At 46.4% G+C, this 21,845-nt stretch overlaps 2 protein-coding genes across 2 annotated transcripts; one reads left to right on the forward strand and one right to left on the reverse strand.

Annotated features, from left to right (window-relative positions):
- Positions 1-1,035: 1,035 nt before the first annotated feature.
- Positions 1,036-15,197, forward strand: LOC108511638 (pectinesterase 3-like). Its single transcript, XM_017845121.4, has 2 exons — positions 1,036-1,951; positions 14,371-15,197. Exons 1-2 carry the CDS (start codon positions 1,036-1,038, stop codon positions 15,057-15,059), a joined length of 1,605 nt encoding a protein of 534 aa, XP_017700610.4. The 3' UTR covers positions 15,060-15,197.
- A 2,802-nt stretch (positions 15,198-17,999) lies between these two features.
- LOC103716818 (nuclear transport factor 2B) lies at positions 18,000-19,874 on the reverse strand. Its single transcript, XM_008804990.6, has 2 exons — positions 19,432-19,874; positions 18,000-18,198 (listed from the first exon to the last, which is right to left on the reverse strand). Exons 1-2 carry the CDS (start codon positions 19,756-19,758, stop codon positions 18,124-18,126), a joined length of 402 nt encoding a protein of 133 aa, XP_008803212.1. The 5' UTR covers positions 19,759-19,874; the 3' UTR covers positions 18,000-18,123.
- Between the last annotated feature and the right edge of the window lie 1,971 nt (positions 19,875-21,845).

Genomic DNA, 21,845 nt, shown 5'->3' on the forward strand with positions numbered 1-21,845 from the left:
GATCTTTTTACTAAATTAAAACTCCAGCATTTGATCTTGTACCAAATTTCCAAGGCAAGCCCCGTCTGGCAACTAGCCTGTTTTATGGGTTGAAACACTTTTGCCATACGGAATAACATGGAGGACATGGTATATGGTCCATGCTATTTGTTCCAGGAGTATCTCTCTCTCTCGCGTCCGTATGTGGATGCAATTGCATGGGGTGCAAGCATGCGGTAAGCCAAGTCATGATGACCATAGATGTAAGATTTTCAATGCCCACGAAGGATATACATGCAATATATTCCCTTTGGAGCTACGGTATGGGCACACAATTTTTCTTTCGGAAGTGCTTTTAACTTATCACCGTCCTCCAGAAGCACCGTTTAATTATTGTTTCAAATATTATAGATATTATGACGAATACTTAAGAACTTAAATCGAGCTGAAGAAAATTTTGGCGTCTCAAGACCCCTACGAGCGAGAAAAGCTTTCTCCCGTTTTATTTGCAGTTTTAGATTGCGTAATTTCTTTTTGAGCAAATTTTGGAATGTTTACAATTCCTATAGCCAAATCTTTAAGCCTCGTAAAAGCAAACCATAAATTGTTGTGCTGCTTTTGAAATCTCCATCGATCTCTGCATAATATGCACTTGCAATGGAGGAGGTACGTCTCTCTTAAAACGGAGCATAAATACTTGCAATATTACGAAATCATATATATCAGCGAACTCAAGCCATATCACTCAAGTCTCAACATATAAAAACATACCATAAGCATTTATATCATTTTCCAATTTTCTTTTGCAGATACAGTAAGATGCCACCATCTTCTTTTCCTTCTTCATGTTCTTTTCCTTTTTTTTCGTGATAGAAGACAAATTATAAACATGATCTCTCTTGCTTCTTTGCAGACAATGGCGCCACAATATTTTTTTTTTTTTGGCAGGAGATATAGTGCGAGCATCAATTCTATCTACTAATGTCTTCCATCTCTGCCTACAAATGGTCATAAAGGATCCACATCTGTCCTAAGACATACACAAACACTTCGACCATGGCACCAACCAATGATCGCCTCCTCTCTTTGCCCCATCTTCCGTTCTTAGCCTCTCTAGTATGCCTAACATTTCTCATCACCCTTCAACTCTCCTCCTCCACCACTCTCTCCCATCAACTTTCAACATCTGATCCATGTTCTTCAACAGTCGACCTTTCCTCCTGCCTCGCCAAGGCTGCCCTCATTGCAGGAATTAAATCTCAAGCTAGCCCGGTGCAAGTCCTCACCACCATTCTTAACAAATCCCTTGATGAAATGAACGTTGCCAACGCCATGGCCACCTACATCTACGATCAGAGCAACGAAACCCGACAACGAGTTGCGCTCGCTGACTGCATGCATTTGATGGATCTCTCCCGCGATCATGCTACCAACTCAGCCTTGGCTATCACTAAAGGAGCTTGGATCGATGCTCAGACATGGATGAGTGCTGTGCTCACAAATCACAATACTTGCCTAGATTGGCTCAAGGGGCCAGCCAGGTCGGCCATGGAATCCGTTCTCAAAGGCTTGACGACCCTTACCGCCACCTCTCTTTGTGCTCTCAAAGCCATCTCCCCCTCCTCCGAGGATTTTTTCAGGAGTTCAGCTGTCGACGTCCCATCATGGCTACCACACCATGACAAGAAGCTTCTACGACATCCGTTCAAAAATGAAGTTCAACCTAATGTTGTGGTGGCTGCAGATGGAAGTGGAAACTATAAAACAGTGCAGCAAGCCATGGATTCAGCCCCAAATTCAAGTGCGCAGCGGTACGTGATTCATGTGAAGAATGGTGTGTATAAAGAAACCGTGAGAATCCATCGAACGAAGACGAACATCATGATAGTTGGCGAAGGCTTCGATTCAACAATCATCAGTGGAAGCCTCAGTAATGCTAGTGGAGTACGCACCATTCATTCCGCCACCTTAGGTAAAGGTCCCCCTCATCCTCTTTATTATTAGGGTCTTGAGATAATCTCTAGTACCATGCTGAATCGGAGCCAATCAGGCATTGCATCATGTATTTGATTGATTACGCCCCTCAGTAATGCTAGGGGTGATTCGAACAACTCGGGCTCATATTGGAAAAAGCTTGGTTCATGCTCGACTGAAAGCTGGCCGAACCATGCTGGAACCAAAAATCTAGGCTTGAAATTCATTTCAAGCCAAGCCGAGCCGAAAATAGACCTAGCTCAATCAGACTCAACTCAATTAGGCTCAAACATATATATAATATTATCGGTTTAGATAGTGGTTGTTGGATCTTAGATCCAATTATGCATAGTATGAGGATGTTTCAAGTCCAAATGTTTTGTTTACTTTTCGAGCCTATTAAATATTAATTCAGATTTGAACCATGCTCATGCCAAGGTTTAGTTCAAGCTTGAACTGATTTTTAGCTTGATTGGAGATTTTCAAGCTGATTAATTAGGCACATCTTTGGCCCAGTTTCAAAATTGAGCTTGAATTGTGAGTGGTAAACCAATCGAGCAAAACTCGACCTAATCAAGCTGGGCTGCACAACACACCTAAACCCGCGCAGCCATTGGATGATACTCAAATGACCATGATGGAGAGACCAAACCTTTTCAAGTTCAACTGTGATCTGATCAACCATTATAAAAGAATAATGGTATCACTGCAACCTTACTGCCAATGTCACTCACGGTGCTTATCTTGAGGTGCAACTTGTATTGTGGAGGTGTTTTGAGTTACTTTTTTTTTTTTGGTCCAACGGCAACTTACACACATCAGACGTGGGTACAGCCAACAAAATCAGAAAAGAAAAGATGACAAAGAACTGGGGCACTGATGCACCCTCGCCCCAGATGAATCCTTCCGAGTGGTGGGCTGCAAATGAGGCTACTCAATCGGCCGCACTGTTCGCCTCCCTATAAATGTGAGTGGCCCACAAGAAATCATCCTCACCTAAGAGTTTACGAATATCACAAAGCAGCAGGCTCGAACTCTCACCAAGACCCGTATTCACTCTATCACCATGGCCGAGTCTCCCACAAGTAGAACGCGGTCCGCACCCAGCACCCGCCTCGTATAGGTGACTCCCTCCCATGTAGCCCGGAGCTCCGCGCAGACCACAGATGTGTCGAAGATCCGCCGGCCTTCCGTCGCAACCAGTCGAGCCTCGTGGTCCCTGATAATGAAACCAACGCCTCTGGTACACCCTCCCTCTTCGACACTGCCGTCAAAATTTATCTTGAAAAAACGAGGGGGTGGGGGCTCGCAGAAGACCTGTACGGTCCTCGACGCTACAGGAGTGAGAGGGGAACCTCAGATTTTCTCGACCATCCCAAGGGGTGATGGCGTGACGGCGCGGGAGATCTCCTCCGCATGATGAAGGGCCCTGTCCACAACCAGCCTCGGATGAACTCTGCTGTCATCGAAGACCCAGGCATTCCTATCTAGCTAACAGCGGTAGGCTAAGTAGGCAGCTCTAATCCTCGATCCTTCCAGGCCCAGCCTTCTCACTAAAGTCTCCAAGAAGAGCAGGAAGTCCTCAATCGATGACCACCCAGCCATGGATCATAGGGGACCCAAGCACATCCCCAGGTTTGGGTAGATCTCGGCATCCGAAGATAGTATGGAAGATGGACTCCTCCACCTCCGGGCACGTCGGATACTCGGAGGGGACATGCACCCCACGCCGAACTAGCGTACCTCTGGTAAGCATCCCTAAGCCACCTTATAGACAAACATAGCCACTTGTGGATTGATGCGCAACCTTCAGATCTAGCTCCTCTCAATCTATCTGGTCAGAACCCTCTTAAGCACCCGGGCTAAGTCCCGGCACTACAAGAAAAAGGGGCATTAGTGACGCTTTTTAAGGTCTTTACCGATGCTGATAAGCGTGGGTAAAGATCCATCCGATGCTACCAAAAGCGTCACCGAAGCGTCAGTGATACCTGAGTGGAAAAATTTTTTTCCAACACTTTGGGAAAGCGTTGTAAAAAGTCGGTTTTTAGCGACGCTTAAAAGCATCGCTAAAAGCCTCAAATTTAAAAATTAAAAATATTTTCTTTAGAAGACGAGCCACCGACGAGGACGAAGGCGAGCCGCCGGTGAGGACGAAGGCGAGCCGCCGGTGAGGACGAAGACAAGCCGGAGCTCGATCCCTCAGCAGCTGCCCTAACCTCGGCATCGAAGCCAAGAAAGTGGATTACTCGGGAGGCTGCAACTCACCATGCGATTGTTATCAAGTAACCATGAGAACCTCAACCCACCATGGATTACTCGAGAGGCTGCAACACCAGAGTCTCCTTATTGCCGCCTCTCTTCCGCTACAGCCACCGCCGCTGCTCGCGTCTCCTTCCCGCGCTCGAAGGCCCTCCTCCGTCTGATTCAATCTTGGCCGAGCAAACCGAGAAGGCATTTCTGAAGCAACTGAAGGTGTTTCTCTGCTCAAAGAAGGCTGGGAAGGGAAAGAGGCCTGGTAAGGGTGGGAATAGATTTTGACAAAGGGAGGAGTTTGGAGAGAGGACCTGAGGAAACCTATAGGCTATTGGAAGCTCCCGAAGCCCCATCCATGGGAACCACCGCTTGCAAAGATGGGACTTGACCCATGTACCTGTTAATGGGAAAGATGAATCTTCTTTCCAAACACTATCATAACAATTCTAGAATGAAGAACAAGAACAAATGTGCTCACCCAAAAGGAGGAAGGCCCCAGTGACAGCGGCATCTCAAAGAGCACCACACGAACCCTGTGGATGGCCCCAGTGACGATCTCGGAACCGTCACCGAAGTACGCCCTCTTCCTGATGGAGTTGTCGAGGCCGACAGCACCGTCGGCGAAGCTCCGGGGGGAGCGGGCAGCTGGAGGGTCAGTGGGGTCACCAGCAACGAAGAGGGAGAGCTTAAGGAGGGAGGAGTCGGGCATGGCGGCTGGGACTGAGAAGGAGTCAATCTGGAGCAGCTAGGGTAGCTAGGGCATGGCGGCTGGGACTGAGAGGAAAGAGATCTGACGATGAGAGGAGGAGAGGAGAGGAGAGATTTTAAGGGATTGATGTCGGCGCAGGGGGTAGGGCATCGATCGAGAGGGGGGTAAGCGGTAAAGGGATTTAGCTTCCGACAATGCTATAAGCGTCGTCTTAGGTCAGACTTTCGGCGACACTTTTAAGCGTCGTCTTAGGTCCAGATTTACCGACGCTTCTAAAAAGCGTCGGCAAAATTTGGCACTGAACCAAAATTTTTCGATGCTTTCTCCTAGCATCGGAAAATCTCTCTTTTTCTGTAGTGCGGGCCCTCACCTTCGGCCTCTTCGTCGTGCTCCACACCCTCCTATCTACCGCCCCATAGATGGAACTGGTATAGAGAGGATGCGCTTGGCTAGTTACTCCCCGAAGGCCTGTCAAACAAGATTCTTGTCCCATGCCTGCCCCGAGGTAAGTAAATCATGAACTCTGCGCCCCTCCAGACAGTTGACATCAATCATAGTGGACTAGCCGCGGAGCGGGACCTCAGAGAACCAGATGTCCTCCAAAATATCCATACCCCGACCATCCCCAATCTTCCATCTGATCTCCAGTAGGACCACCGGGGCACGGTGCAGATCTCCCTCCAGACAAAAGAGCTACGACGGCTAGTACAGAATATAGATGCATTAGCTGGATCCCTGTACTTAGTCTTCATCAGGGCACCCTAAAGGCTGCTCGGCTCCAAAAGAAATCTGGCTGCTACTCTGGTCACGAGAACCTCTTGTCTCTCAATCAGGGAGTGAATCCCCAAACCTCCACACCTGGTCAGCTGGCAGATCACCTCCCAAGCCAAAAGATGAACTCCACTCCTGCCACCCTGACGTCCCCATAGGAGGCTCCTGAACTGCCTCTCCATACATTGCAACGCAGCCAATGGCACCATAATATGGGACAACAAATAAACAGGGGTCAAGCTCAGGACTGAACGTACCAGGATGACTCTCTCCATCATGAAAAGAGCGCTGGCCTACCATCCCTCCAGTTTGCGCCTAATGCCCTGCTCTATCTGAATGCACTCTGTCCTACGCAGGCGTCTGCTCGTGATTGGAAACCCCAGTAGCTTAGAGTACCCTCCTGCTCCCCAATCCCTAGAATGCCCAAGATCTCCATCTTCACCCCAAGGTGAGCTTTCGGACTGAAGAAGATTGCTGACCTTGATAGATTGACTTGCTGACCAGAGGCCACATAATACTTCTCCAGAACCCCCCAAATGCCCTGAGCCGACCATTTGGTTGTCCGTGCCAACAGCAAGCAATCATCAGTAAAAAGTAAGTACAAAATTTGAGGCGACGCCGACACTAGTCTATAGGCCTCTACCTCTTGCAACGCCGCGGCCCTGCGAAGAGCTCTAGACATAGAATCGGTACAAATGATGAACAACAGCAGCAATAGGGGGTAGCCCTGCCTTAGGCTGACTAAGGACTCAAAGAACTGCGAGGGGGAGGAATTCACCAACATGTCGAAGGATGGGGACTGAATGCAATGCTAAATCCACCTAACCCAAGTCGGATGAAAACCAAAGCTCGACTGAGACTGAGTCACAAATCTCCACCTCATCTTGTCACAAGCTCTCTCAATGTCAAGCTTGACGGGCATCAAGCTCCTACTCCTTGGCGCCCTCTGGAGGTCACACATAAACTCGTGTGCAACCAGCACATTATCGGAAATAGATCGGCCACCCACAAAAGCCCTTGCTTAGGGAAAATCAATCTAAGAAGAATCGCTCTCATCCTCAGGACCAGGATCTTTGCCACAGTCTTGTATAGGGTTATGCATAAGCTGATCGACCGAAAATGACACGGCTCCACTGGATCCTGTCGCTTCGATATTAGGGTGGTGAAGGTCCTCTTCCACTTCTTAGGCATCGCCGAGGACCAGGGGCGGCCCAATGCATTTGGAGGCCTAAGGCGAACTCAGTAAGAAAGGCCTTTTTTAAAAAAAATAATAAAAAATTTTAATAAGTATAAAATACTTTAAAATTTTATTTAAAAATAATTCTTCAAGCTTTTTGAGATGCAAAATTACTAACCAAACTTAATTCTACCAACTACACTTAATTCTACAAAATTTGGCAATACAAGTTACAAGCATATTTACAACCCGTTATAACTGTAACATAGAAAGGATAACATTCTTTAAAAGAAAGAGCAGACTAGGACTCTAGAAGAAATTAACAGATTGTTTGAACCTTACAATATTGATGATATTTGAAGAATCTTTAACAGATTGTAAGTGCAACAGAAGAATCTTACAATATTGATGATATTCGAACCTTAACAAATGAGAGGATTCATTAACAAAATGTGAAGTCATTAAATGATAGCAGGCTTTCATAACTAGAAGTTAGAAAATAACTAGAAAATAACAGTGCACCACAATCCAAATTTAGATGACAAAGTACTGGGCCTTAAAGATACCTAAACAAGATAAGCAAGTCAGAACTACAAACCAAAACTGGAACAAATATTTTGCTATAACCTAGAAGAATTGTTTTAACTGCAATTGCAGAACCTATTGAATATATGACAATAATCATAGTGTCAAATAATGGCTGAAGCTGCTAATGTGTGGATGAAGATTAAGGTCCTAATTTCTAAGTGAAATCTAGAGTAATTAGGAACTTTGGGAGCTTTAGCTAGCTTCTCAATCAGCAAGGACCTTCTTGTTGGATCTGCATTAGTATTGCATGAGTGGCAGTAGCAATTTATATTATGACGAAAAACCAACATCATAACCTATGAAGCTCTTTACTTTCTCCAAAGCTAGCATTCTATTTTTTGGTTCATAAAGAACAGCGAGGATAACATCACATTCACATGTTCATACAAGCTCCAAATCCTCGCAGTCAAATTGTCAAACAGATGGCGTGCCTTCAAAACTACTAAACAGGGATAACAGCTTAACAGATAACAAGCTCCAAATCCTTACAGTCAAACTGTCAAACAGATGGCGTGGCATCAGAAATACTGAATGGGGATAACAGCCTAATAGATAACGAGCTCCAAATCCTCACAGTCAAACTATCAAACAGATGGCGTGCCATCAAAACTACTAAACAGGGACGACAACTTAACAGATAACAAGCTCCAAAAAAGTCCAACAGGCATTCCGATACCACCAGTACACGCATATGAAATTCAAACCAAAAAAAAAAAACAAAAAACCTTGAACTTCATAAACATGAAACAAGTTAATCAAGGAACTTGGGTTACTGTAGCACAATAAGGAAAGCATGTACTGAAGTCTTTACAGGGAAATATCTGAAGAGCACTGCCACCTAGAGGCTGGAGAGGACGGCGAACGGGCGAAGGACGGAAGAAGTGAAGAACTAAGGAGGATGGAGGAGGAAGTGAACTGTGAACCGAAGAACTAGATAGTAGGAACAGGAAGGAAGAACCGAAGATTGAAGAAGAAGAGTTTAGAACTTTAGAGGGCCCTGGACTCTGGTTATCTGGGAAGACTGGGATTCTGGTGACTACAGTGGATGGAGAAGACAGGCTATGGTGGTCCTATGGGCTATGGACGGCAGCCGGCTGGAGGACAGTCTCAGAGAACGGGCTAAGACGTCTGGATCGTAGCCTCATAGGCAGCAGACAGCTATGCTGCCATGCTGGAGCAGCTCGTAAGCTTCCGAGTTCCGACTTCGACTTGGTTCGTAGGCAGCTATGCTGGCTCGTAGGAGACTCCCGGAGGCCTTCCTTTCGGCCGAGGCCTTAGGCGACTGCCTCGGTCGCCTAAGGCTTGGGCCGCCCCTGCCGAGGACAAGAAGAAATGCTGAATAGACGTCGTCACCTCCTGCCTAATAATCTGCCAGTATCTCCTGAAAAAGACGGGAGGAAATTTATCTGGGCCCGGGTTCTATCCTCATCCAGAAATCACAAGGCATCCTGAACCTTCAGCTCAGACACTGGGCTGACCAAGGCTGCATTTTCCTCCTTCAAAACCTCCAACAGTGAAGCTAGCTCACCCGACACACTATCACAACCCCCTGAATCGGTCCATCTCGACCTAAAGAAATGCTTTAAGGTCCTTTTGATAGCTTCATGGTCCTCTATCATCTAGCCACTACTGTCCCTAATCCTGCTCACCCTGTTTCTCTGCCTCCGGATGATAGTGGATTGGTGGAAAAACCTTGTGTTCCTGTCGTCCTCTGCAATTTACTGTACCAATAACTTCTGTCTTCAAAAAACCTCCTACTACTTGAGTAATAAATGGTGCCTGGATAGAAGGGACCTGAGCTCCCCTAGGTCAGTGTCGGAGAGCCCTGACCCATCGGCATCTAGTGACTGTAGTCTAGCAATGGCAGCTTCGGTCTCCTCCATCCTCCTGAAGATGTTCCCCACCTCTTTCCAATTCCATCTGACTAGTCGTCGCCTAGTCAGATCTAGTTTGCGGGTAACCCTATACATCACATCCCTCGGCACTGGTGTCCGCCAAGCTTCTCGCACCATTTCTCAAGACTGAGGGTAGGAGAGCCAAACATTTTCAAATCAAAAAGGACTATGCACTAGAAAAAGGAATGAGGTACTTACCAGGATAGGGCAGTGGTCTCAGGCGATCCGAGGTAGATGGCACACCCCAAAGTCCGAAAATCTTTGAGTCTGGATGGCCGAGGCAAATGCTCTGTCAATCCACTCCCAGATGCATGCCCGCCCCAGTTTGTTATTGCACCAAGTGAACCTTGGGCCGGTAAACCCTAGGTCCACCAATCCATTGTCGTGGATGAACTCTTAAAACTCCCTAACTTTAATCTTATTGGTGAAGGATTTCCCTCTCCTCTTCTCCTTCAGGACATCGATGCAGTTGAAGTCACCTATCATCGCCATTAGGTGTCCCAACTGAATCAAACTGGAGGCCTCAACCCACAACCTCCTCTACACCCAATAATCCATGTCTGCATAAGCTACTAAAAGGACCCACGTGGGCTCGCTCCCCTCCGACAGACCTATGACCACTTGCTGGTTGCAGTTATGGAAAATATCCAAATTGAACTCCCTAATCCTTCAAACAACAAGAATACCCCCTGATAGGCCTTGTGACTCCACTGCATAGCTTCCTCGGCCTCTGAGAATCGACTATTGCACTCACTGCAAACTGGTCCCCGACAAGCAGGTCTCGACCAGAATACAAATGTCAGGGTCGTGTACATGCACCAATCTCCAAAAAGCCGGTCCGAAGGATGGCTTTCCCACCTCTCGGCAATTCCACATCAGGATCTTCATCTGCAAACTGTGAAGAAGCAAACCGTGAGCCCCCTCCGGCTCCACCTCCCCACCAAACTCGCTTCCCACCTGGCTGACCTGCACGCCAAGCCATTCAGGACCTGCCTCAGCATTTGGGCCACCTCCCCATGAGATGGTCCATTTGGGCTCGAGCCGTCCCTAGAATTGGCCATGCCCATCACACGGCTTGACTCCCCAATCTTATAGGTGGAAGGGGTTGTCGCCTTCTTGAGGTCACGCCCTTCCCCCTTCGTCTCCTCCTCTCCCCGCAATTGGTCCTCCCCGGCTACTAGTTTCCTAGACTCTAGCTGCAGCTGAACCTCCATGTCGGCCTCCACCCGAGTCATCTCCTGCGTCTGCGGGAGAGGGACGTTGGTGGCCCGCTGCCTAGCTCCTCCAACTCTAGCCGATCTGCCCCAAGAGGAGCCGGGCCATCCCCCCCCCCTCGCACCGCCAGAGAGAGGTTCCAGCTGCGGAACCTGCGGCCACCGCCGCCTTAGCACAATGGCCCCTCCCCGACACGGGAGGGACAGCTTGTGCCCTCCCGTTCCATGGGTTGTTGGCCCACTGGGGGCTTTCCTCATCGATGGGCTCCTGGCCTGTTTTTTCAATGGGCTAGGCCCAGTACCGCCCGACGCCCCTCCTAGGCCAGTCCCGCCGTTGTGGGCCTGGCTCCAGTCCACCAGCTTCGTGGTCGGGTCGCAAGCTGCTTACCGCTCGGTCCACCCAGAATCGGACCCAGGACAAGGCAAGTCTAACTTGCCATTTCACCTCACAACCCTAAGTTCGGGTGGAAGAGCCCCACGTCTGCCACCTCCATCACCATGTCACCACCCGGGGCCTTCTTCTTCGGCGATTCATGCCTCGCCACCTTCTTGGGCTTCTGCCAGCCCTCCAAATCCAGCGAGGATGCGGCCAGACTCGGCGCACTCCTAGGTGAACTTGGCACTGGATCGGAGATGCTCGCCTTTTGAGTTGACTCCGGGGGCGACTCGCCCTTCTTCTTCATCCCTCCCTTGACCTCGGCCACCCTCGGCTGACGGATCTGCCTCGCCGCCATCTAGGATCCGAAGAGCCGTCAGCCAACCATTCCAGGTCCCCCCTCCGGGAGCTCCTCGGGCAAACCTTCTGTCGCCACTGTTGTGGCCATCTCTCCAGGCTCTACTGAGGCCTTACTGCCACTGCTGCCTTCCCCCGAGCTTGAGAACAGGCACTAATCTCCATGATGCCCAATCCTGGTGCAGGAGCAGAGGATCGGCAGGTCTTTGTAGATGAATTCCTGTCATAGCCTCCCATTCCTCCCCTATAGGAAGGTGTCCGACCGAAGAGGCTTGGTCGTGTCAAGCTCAATCTTTACCCTAGCATAGCCCGCTCGCCGGATCCGTTTCGAGACTCCATCCAGCTCCAAAGGCTTCCCTACCAATGCCACGATGTCGAGGAGGGAATCCCTCTCCCAAAACTCCAATGGGAGGCCTGGTGGTGCAAACACCAGTGCCAGGTCAGTCAGCGCTCGAGTCTACGATCGCTATAGGGTCCAGCCAATTCAGAGGGTCCAGCCAGCTTGACTTTATTTTGGATTGATTTTATATTATTTTATTTTGTTTTATTTTAGGAGCTTGTTTGCTTATTGTTATTTTAGGACTTTTATAAAATTATTTTCTTTGTAGGGATCTTTTTGTTATTTTGTGACTATATATATATATAGGGGTTCATGCACTTATTTAGGATTTATTGAATGGTTGAATGAAATTATGATTCCCTTTCTTTTTAGCTCTGGCATGTGAAACTCTGAGCGGGGCTAGGTGCGAAGCCTAGTTCTTCATCTTCTCCTCTTCTTCCTCCTCCTTTTTTTTCTCTACGTTGTCCTGCATCAGCTTTGGTATCAGGAGCTATAACACCGTGCGGTTCACACTGCACATGTCGGGGACGAAATCCGGCCTCCATTCTTCCACAGCCAGTAGCTGGCCGGCCGCCTGCCATGGCCCGCCAGCCATCGCCGCCGCTGGGTCGCCCTCACTCCGAAACCTGACCGTGATCACGTCCTCCTTCATCAAGATGTATTCGACCTCGTAGGCGAGTTTGCCCCGTGCCCGGAATTCGCGCGCCACCCATTCCCCTGGCACACGCCTCCCCAGGCTCCGGACTAGCATAGCTATAGTCTCCCATGCACTCTGGGTAGAGATGGGCATTGGGCCGGGCCGCCCATGGCCCGGCACGGCCCGGCACGACGTGGACCGTGCCAGGCACGGCCCGCTTGCTACAGTACCGGGTCGTGCCTAGCACAGCCCATAAAAGGGGGCCGGGCTGGGTTACCAATTTCTGGCCCGCGGGCCGAGCCCGGCACGGCCCATAAGGGCCTGGGCTGGCACGACTCGTCGGCCAAGCACGGCACGGCCCGCGAGCCAGCCCGGCACGGCCCATAAGGGCCTGGGCTGGCACGATTCGTGAGCCTGGGCCCGGCACGGCCCGCGAGCCAGCCCGGAACGGCCCATAAGGGCCTGAACCGGGCCTGGGCCGGGCTAGGCATGGCCCGTCCCCCAAAATACCCCTCAAATTAGCCGTTTTTGGACTGTTGGGAGGGGTATTTTGGGTAAAAACCTAAGGGGAGTAATTCTACCAACCTTCCGGATTCTCAATGAAGTGCGTTATCTGGAATGTCCGTGGAATGAATAAAAGAAGTAGACAGAGGGTAATAAGATCTCTTATCAGATCTCAGAAAGTGGACTTGGTGGGTTTTGTTGAAACAAAAGTCAAGGAAAACAAGTGTTGTAGGGTTGCTAAGAAATTCTGGAAGGATTGTAGCTATCTTTTCAATTATAGTAGCAGCCCGAGAGGTAGAGTTTGGCTGCTTTGGGATCCCCATATCTGGAATGTATCTAAAGTCCTGGAATCCGAAGAGATGTTAACTTGTTTTTTTAGCCAACAATTGGGATGGATGTGAATCTTTCTGTGGTGTATGGATCTAATAGTGCATCTGTCAGGGCTTACTAATACTTACTAATAGGGTTCCGAATGAAAAAGACCAAAAAGTGCTTCGTTTCGTTGGTAGAACCAACGCCAATATTATATTGACTCTCTCTCGTCCAATAAGAGTTTCCGAGAGTGACTTTCTTCAAATTCTCTCCTTTCCAAAGCTCCACAAGGCAGGCAAAAAGAAAGAGTAATAGGACAACCAGCAATGTTGCTTTCATTTTAGTTCTTTCTTTGTTGAGATTGAAATCGACCTTCTTTTGAAAAGGGGTAGGTAGTTTGCACGCAGGCAACGTGCCTGGCACGGCCCGTTTGGACCCGTTACGGGCCGTGCCAGGCACGGCCCATTTCGCGGCCCGTGATGGGTCGTGCCAGGCACGGCCCATCTCGTGCCCGGGCCCGGCACGGCCCGCCACCCCACGGGCCTAGGGTCGGGCCGGGCTTAGTTTTTAGGCTAAGCGGGCCGTGCCCGTCACGACCCGTTTACGAAGCGGGCCGGGCCAGGCACGACTTGTTTATTCTGTGGCTCGGTGGGCCTGGGCCGGGTCGGGCCCGGCACGGCCCGATGCCCATCACTAACTCTGAGCCTTCTCCAGTCAGTCGATCGGCGGTTGCAGCACATCAGGAAACTAGGACTGGATCTTCGCCAACTCCTTTGTCGAGATGCGGCTTGGTGTTCCAGATCAGCTTCCGGGGCACTCCGTTCGCCACCTCCGACCACGACGGAGACGACTCCGACACCATCTTGGGGACGACCTGACCTTCCCCTCGTGGTCGGCTGTCTGCCCTGCCCCGCCAAGCCCTCCGCTCTCGCTCCGGCCGGCGCAAGCACTTTGTGGTCCGCCATCAATACTGCACTCGCCCAGTGTTCGATGAAATGCTGCTTACACCTCACACCCTCCACACCCTCCTCACCGCCGGCGCCCACACCAAGCACTCCGCCACCGTCCGTCTCACCACCCCAGCGTCTGCCGCCGTGGACCCTGGACGGGGTCGGCCCTCACCGCCCGCACCCACTCACCACCCGCACTCCGAGAGTTACTTTCAACTGAATTCCTTAAGAAATATCGTATAGATGCTGAGAATTTCACACCATTCTCATTATATAATATCTACTTCAGAGAAAGGTTGGGAGATGTCTTACCATTATACTAACACTTCCGCAGCTGCCTTCGGTGCTGGCCTCATCCTTCAGGATCTCAAAATAGAAAACACGGCAGGGCCTCATGGCGTACAGGCGGTAGCCCTCCTTGTTGCGGGAGACCAGAGTGTCATCAATCGCTGCGGCATCGAAGGCTACCATGACACGCTCTATGCACATAGCAATCGCCAGTTCTACCGTGATTCTTGGATATCGGGCACCGTCGACGTCATCTTTGGGAACGCTGCAGCCGCCTTCCAGAACTGTCAAATCTTTGCTCGCAAGCCCCTGAATGGCCACAATAAGAACACCATCACCGCCCAAGGTCGGATCTGCCCGACCCAAAACTCGGGCATGTCGTTCCAGGATTGCCAGGTATTGCCTGCCGACGACCTCAAGCCTGTTATGGGTTCTGTTCGGACGTACCTCGGCCGGCCATGGAGGACGTATGCGAGGGTGGTGTTCATGCAATCGTTCCTCGCCGAGCACATCGACCCTAAGGGGTATATTTCATGGAACGCGGGGCCTGATACGGTGTACTATGGGGAGTATCAGAATTGGGGGCCAGGGGCCAACACTAAAGACCGGGTAAAGTGGCCCGGATGTCATTCGTTCACAGATTCATCAGAGGTAGAGGATTTCACAGTGGCACGACTGATACAAGGAGACACTTGGTTGAAGTATAGTGGGGTGCCTTACAAGGTATGGTTCTGATGAGATGGGTTATATTGAAGAACATAGTAATTGGAATGTGGTCTATTATTTTTTTTCGTTGAAATAATGGCTTTTTTTTTTTTATGAGAAGTACAGTTTCTAGAAAGTGGATGAATATCTCCTTTTAGAAAAGGGGAAGACGAATAAATTTCCAGTATGATGATGCAATTGTTTTTTTTTTTTATGTATATGTTAAATGGGAGTATATTGGTTCTAAACAAAAATCCCATGCAATGTCATATAGCTCTAAATATACATAGGTTTTCAAATCATCCCACATTACCTATTATACGAATCTTGTTATGAGTGGGATTGAGTAGAAGGAAACTCAACAGGAGGCATGCTAGCTGTGTTGTTTCTCTCTTTGGATTTCTTGAGCGACCCATCCACTCGTTTACCCATCCTCTTTGCTCCTTCTCTCAACTTCCTCGGTGGCGTCGACTATTGGGGTTTTAATTTAAAAAAATAAATTTTTTTATCTCCTAAATTTTAGTTGTTTTAAATATTTTAAAATACATTTTTGTCAAACGCCACTTTTAGAAGGGTTGTGACTCTTCGAAAGAGAACGTTAGTTTCCGAAAAGATACGGTGTTTCCGAAATATGACATATCTTCAAAATCATTACGACTCTTTGGTTTTACGGATAGAGTCTATAAATAGACTCCTTCGGAATTAAACTATGGATAGCCTCATCACCGGAAGGAATGCAGCACTATGGATAGCCTCATCAGGGGCAGAAATATGGTAATATAGATAGCCTCGTCATGGGTAGAAATATTGCATTGTGGAAAGCTCGCTATGGGTAGAAATATGGCATTGCGGATAGCCTTGCTACGAGCAAGAATATAGTAATTTGAGCTTGCCGATCACGGGTTGGAGCATAATCATGGTTAGTCTAAAACTAAAAGATAGATCATGTTAATGATAAATAAGTGATAAGTCACACCACCGAGAATATTTGGTGATGGATTTGTGATGATACACAATGTATACTATATATATATACAACGGTTTCTTTCTATAGTCCACCATAGTCCACCATATCAGGAATAAATCCTTCATGTCCATAGTCCACCATGTATACTATGGATTACATATCAGGAATAAATCCTTCATGTCCATAGTCCACCATATTTGTTGAGTACTGCTTTCTTTCTATACCATGTAGCTGTTATATTAGGGAAAATGTGATTACATGCTTATTTCATAGCTGTTGTTCTTTATCTATAATCATGCAAAGTGTTCACTGTGATATGTGCCTTTTGTTTGATTTAATTTGCTCATAGATAGGCAGCTAGAGTACTTGTGACGAGCCATGAGGCTTGCAGGCATGGCAAGAAGATATAATAGAGCATTTATTTATAGTGTATTAATTCTCCAATGTTCTTTTCTGCCCTTACTTACTTGATATCACCTACATCTTTTGTAGGAAATAGGGCTTCTAAGCCATGTTGCGGTATTCCCAAAGATAGTCTGAATTAAATCACACAATTATCTAGAGTTACTTAGGACAATGAAAGGACTAGGATCTTGTCTTCTTTGTTGTTAGGAATTAGGATACATGCATGCCCTCTTCTTGCTTGGAGAACATTGTATGTATCATGCAGGCCTTGTGGGCTATCAGGAGCTTGATTGTTAATTCAGAAATTATGCTATTATTTGGTTTCTAAAACTTTGCTTTACATGTGGACACAAGATAAGAAATATATACAATATGGTAAAAGCACATGTGGCCCATCTTCTCCGATCCTTCCTATGTTCTTATGCAAGTAATCTTCGAGAGACAGAAAGTTAGGGTTAGTAGTTATCTAAAAGTGTCTTATAAGCTGTCGCATTTTCTATAGCAGACCGTAACGCCTGCAATGGGGTAATACCATATCGTACCGATAGGTTATTAATATTCGGTATGCACACTTAAGAGTATCGACACTGAGGTATTTATATTATTGATATTCGGTATAGGGTGTATCGGTTGGGTACTGGCATTGAGCTCTAATATCGAGCTAGGGAAATTGCTTAGTAGATTTATGTTATTCATATTCATCTTTGAGATAGAGAGATGAAAAATAGAGAAACCATCAAGTACACACAGTAGTTTTTTCTAATCGAGGGAGCATAGTGAGATCCAAGTATCAGAAATTAAGGGCACTTCCCTGATGTCCATATATAATAACATCAATTTGCCATTTTGTTGGTTACTGTTTAGATCCATTAATGTGTGCCAATCACATTGTCAAATAGTCTGACTCTTTTGTTGCAGTTTTACTTTCAGTTTTCTTAAGAAAAAATAAATAGTAGATTGCCTGGATTTGAATTTTAGACATGCAAGCCCATTCGAGTTTACTTCTCATCATGTTTGGTACTCGATCCAGAGATGCAACGGCCAGAGTAGTTTGTTGGGAAAACTAGCTAGAAGCGTGAACATGTTCTGAAGCCTCTCTACAAATATTGGATGATCCTTACAAACACCGAAGCATGGCGTTCATTGTGCTGCGTCTCTTCAGGAGATGCTGATTTCAGGCTAACAAATAGCATTTTTCAGCATATAGGACTTGATGATGAAAGTAAGAGGCAAAAAACTTCTGAAATTGGAAAGAAAATTCAATCTTAGGATGCCTTTAGTTTGCAACCAGAATCGGAATTGGAATTAGAAAGAATTGGAATGACAATCGGAATGGACATATTTACTGATACGTTTGGTTCGTGATTAGAATCAGAATCAGAATGGAATTTGAATACTAAAGAAAAGTTGGAATTAGATTTGGAGGAATGGGGCAATTTGATTTCCTCCTGAAATTGGTTTTGAAATGGGACTCTTCACAACTAAGTGATTGGAATAAAAGTCCCTCATCCTCATTCTCATTTCACAGCCCAACTCCCTCCAGCCAAACATACTTTAAAGTAATCAAACTTCATTTTGAAAATCAAATAACTAGCAAATCTAACAACCATGGCATATGAATGCTTCATTCAACTCATTAAAATATGAGACTGGACAATTAAATGGTGTGTACACCACCATTCTGGCCATCTCATTCGTTTGTTTTTCTAGGCTCATGAGCAATCAACCATAGTTAAGGCGGAACATGTCATTTTGCACGAAAAAGCTCCCATGCTGTGTAGGGATCAACTGAAACATCTGCAAGCAAAATCAAGCAAAATTTTCAAATTATAGACTTCCTTCAAGCCTCCAGCAATCATAATAAATAAATTCTTTCATATATTATCTAAAATCCTATAATTTCTCAAAAATAGTTGCTAATATTTTTGGAACAACAGTTACAGCCCTAGAAGTATTAGACATATACATTTCATCTCACTCATACTGAGTTTTGCACAATATCAATAGAGTATTATACTAGTTTCCAATTTAAGGCAAAACACCTAATGAATGTGGAAATGGATCAAGTTGGATGAGGGCTTGCGTGAGACCCAATATGACACGCTTTCATTTGGGGTCTTGGATCCCAAACCGACCCATTTATTCTCCTGGCATCATTGGGCTAATGAAAAAGATTATAGACCCAGTGGGTTATTAGGGCCAAGTTGGGGTCACACATGATGAAGCTCAATGCAAAATGTTCGGCTTCATATTGGAACTGGATTGAGTCTGGAGTTCAACTTAAACATTTAGTTACCCTTTTATAGCTAAAAATATGATAATTAATAGACAAATATAGTCAAGTGAGACTGTGTGAGAGATTGAGTTGGATGAGTTCAGGTGAAGATTCACTCAGTAAATTAGCTAAGATATTGAAAGAGGAGGAGAAAAGTGTTTTTACATGATGTGGATTTTTCAGTTAAGTCGGATCGAGCTTAGAATAAATCGGACATATTCTTTTTCAATCCAAATTGCACTTGGATAAGAAATCGCAAGACCCATAGTGGACCAGGTTTTCTAATGGGATCCAAATTTTGATATTGATCATATCTAAGTCCCTCAAAAATGGATCGGGCTGGGTTCTAACTGGTGGTCACAAGTCGACCCAATCAGTTTGCATTCCTAGATTAAAAAGTCATCAAAAAATAGCTAAAATTCTTAAAAAAATTGCGGGGAGCACATGCATGCATGCTTTATAGATTTTATTTTTTTTTTTAAAAAAAAAGGAGGCTAAACTGTCCAAATTTTATTCAAAGGATTTAGGTTGTATCTTTCGCATGAATGAATGATTGATTTTTTTTCTCGCAATTGGATGGATGTTGCGCGATCCAACAGTCGATGTTGCAAAAGAAGTGAATCACCCTTTCAAGAGAAAAGATACAACCCAAACCTTCTTCAAAATAGACATAGCGTCCAATTGGGTCCATACATGTCTTCCCAATTCGTCTTCTAGGCGACTGACAGGAATAACCAAAGACCAAGAGATTTTACCTGGCTGAACTTGAGCTGGTGCTCCTCCCCCTGTAGCTGGAGATTGCCACTGACGAACACGAGAATGCCACCACCGAACGGTGAGGGCTGGCTGTCGATGGTAGAGATAAAATGTCTGCAGTGCTCAAAAGGGAGCTGTGCGAGCTTCTGACCGATCTCCTCGGCGCCCTGGATCTTCTGGCCCTCAAAGGAGAGCATGGAGGTGTGGTGGTAGAGAGGCGCAAGGGCGGCGCGGTTGGTATCGAATAGGTGGTAGTAGTGGTTCACAAAGGCCTTCGCCACCATCTCAAGCTGGTCTTCCACGCCCATCTTCTCCTCCTTGTCCATCTCCCTCCCACGCCACTCTCCCTCTCTTTTAATGTTGGTGCTGAGCCTAGTATGAGGATGTTATGCTCTCATGTTTGTGTAAAAGATATACAGCGGAACAACTTTAGTTGCTGTCTTCGAATCCTTCTAATATAGTAGACCCCTTGGCTTTGGAAAAAGAAAATTACCAGTAGCACCTTTTATTTGCTGTATGTAAACGATGTACCATGCTTAAGTCCAAAGCAAGCAACAAAAGCCTTTGATCTTCCAATCGTCTTTTCATTTTTTTCTTTTGTCATTCAAACTTATAATAGTGTTTTATTCTGTGTGAGTGAGTGACTTGGTGTGTGCATTAAAAACAACAATGGAAGCACCACTAATCGATCATTCCATGAAAAATGATGATATCTCTTCCTAATGATGGTCATCATGGACAAAGAAAATGCCATTTCATTAATGATCATTACCATAACTTCAGAGGATAATAGTTTCCCTCCCTGATGCTTTTCGTGTTCTATTCGAGTATAGAAAATGGCAGTACTGTGAAAATTCAAATGCAGATGGCCATTTCGAAAGGTTGCTCAAAGACAATCCAAAGACGGTGAGAAAAGGGGTGCCTGCCCGCGGCGTTTCCACGCAAAGAATCTTCAGCCGGCTGCGAGAGACGAAACAAAAAAGAAAAAAAGAAAGCCATCAAAGTAAAAGAAGGACGTCTTCACCGAAAAAAGAAAAAGAAGGGCGACGCAAACAGCACTCCAACCCTTCGACGGACGCCCCCCGCTCTCCCTCCCTCTCTCTCTCTCTCTCTCCAAGTCGAGAACGGCATGGCGAGTGTTTTCGGTGCTCGCAAAAGAAAAGTAGCTGCAACACGTGGAAGTCGGCGATTGCTTTAATAAAAGAGGAGATTCCTGATTCCGCCATGCTGCTTTGCAGTTCGCACGTGGGACCCAAAATAGGAAGGCACGAGTGATTGACGCCTTGCACCCAACTGCCATGCTGCCGAATGTTATGCGCTGGATCCCCAAAAAAACATACATTTTGAATGCTGATTGCTTCTACTTTTCTTTTCTTGCCTGGTCTTGTCTTTTCTTTTCTGGTCCAATTCTAATACGGGTATATCGTACAAAATTAGAAAATAATAAATTTTAAAATACTTTTAGCAACGCGTCTCTCCAACGCACAGGATACTTCTAAAGTGACTGTCCACATAAAAAGCCACCTAGTCTACAGCCTCGTTAGCATCTCTGAACATGTGCTTAATCTGAAAGGCCACATCGCCACTGATCATTAGTCCGAATGTTCCGAAGAAATAGATGGCACTCTCTACCGCAGCCAGTACCATCCTGAATCCAGCCAATCACCATGGCCGAATCATCTTCAAGCATGACTGAGCTAGCCCGCAACACTCGCCGAGCATGACCTAAGCCGGCCCATGCTATCTTCAACTCTGCTCCAGAAACTGAAATGTCAAAAATCTAGCAGCCTTCAGCAACCATCATCTTGGAGGACATTTTTTTTTAAATTTTATTTTGACGAGTAGTTTTTTATGGTTTTTTTTTTTGTGTAACATTAGCACTGCTTCCTTCGCAAGCTTGTATATTGATTCATATAAATTGATTATTCTGTGAGACTCATGAGGTACGATTAAAGATGGGGATAGGTCTACATCACAACCCATTCCCACTACAATAAGTGAGAATCAGAACAATAGATTGGAGGTGTCAGATAAAATTTTATGGGCCCATGCATATATTGCACCAGTGATCAAATATAATTTGCAGTTATCATATATATAATTAATCGATTATGTGGCACCCATCCCTCGTTTTGCTAATTCCGATGCCATTGCATTTGGTTGCTACCAAACAGTTTCAAAATATAGACGTTTCCAGCATCGAGCTACGTCGACAAAATTCCAATGAACCCTCCTCCAACGGGGCGCTGCAAGAACTGAACTTGTGACCTCTTGCAGAACGTGCCACTAGACCAATCGCCCTTATTTGACGGTGGATTTTTTTTAAAAATTTTTGCCCAGCGTGTTTTTCTACCTTGCTTAAGCTTCGGGCTACAATTACCTTCTGCTTCTTTGCGTGACATGCATGGATTTC

The sequence above is a fragment of the Phoenix dactylifera genome, chromosome 1, assembly GCF_051530095.1.
Source record: "Phoenix dactylifera cultivar Ajwa chromosome 1, Ajwa_hap1_PhDact_Kaust_v1.1, whole genome shotgun sequence".
In the NCBI taxonomy this organism is placed as follows: domain Eukaryota; kingdom Viridiplantae; phylum Streptophyta; class Magnoliopsida; order Arecales; family Arecaceae; genus Phoenix; species Phoenix dactylifera.

Coding starts and splice junctions, on each gene's coding strand:
- LOC108511638 (XM_017845121.4), top strand. CDS start 1,036: ATGGCACCAACCAATGATCGCCTCCTCTCTTTGCCCCATCTTCCGTTC. Junction 1,952..14,370: donor CATTCATTCCGCCACCTTAG/GTAAAGGTCCCC, acceptor ACACTTCCGCAG/CTGCCTTCGGTGCTGGCCTC.
- LOC103716818 (XM_008804990.6), bottom strand. CDS start 19,758: ATGGACAAGGAGGAGAAGATGGGCGTGGAAGACCAGCTTGAGATGGTG. Junction 18,199..19,431: donor ACCAGCTCAAGTTCAGCCAG/GTAAAATCTCTT, acceptor TTTTGCTTGCAG/ATGTTTCAGTTGATCCCTAC.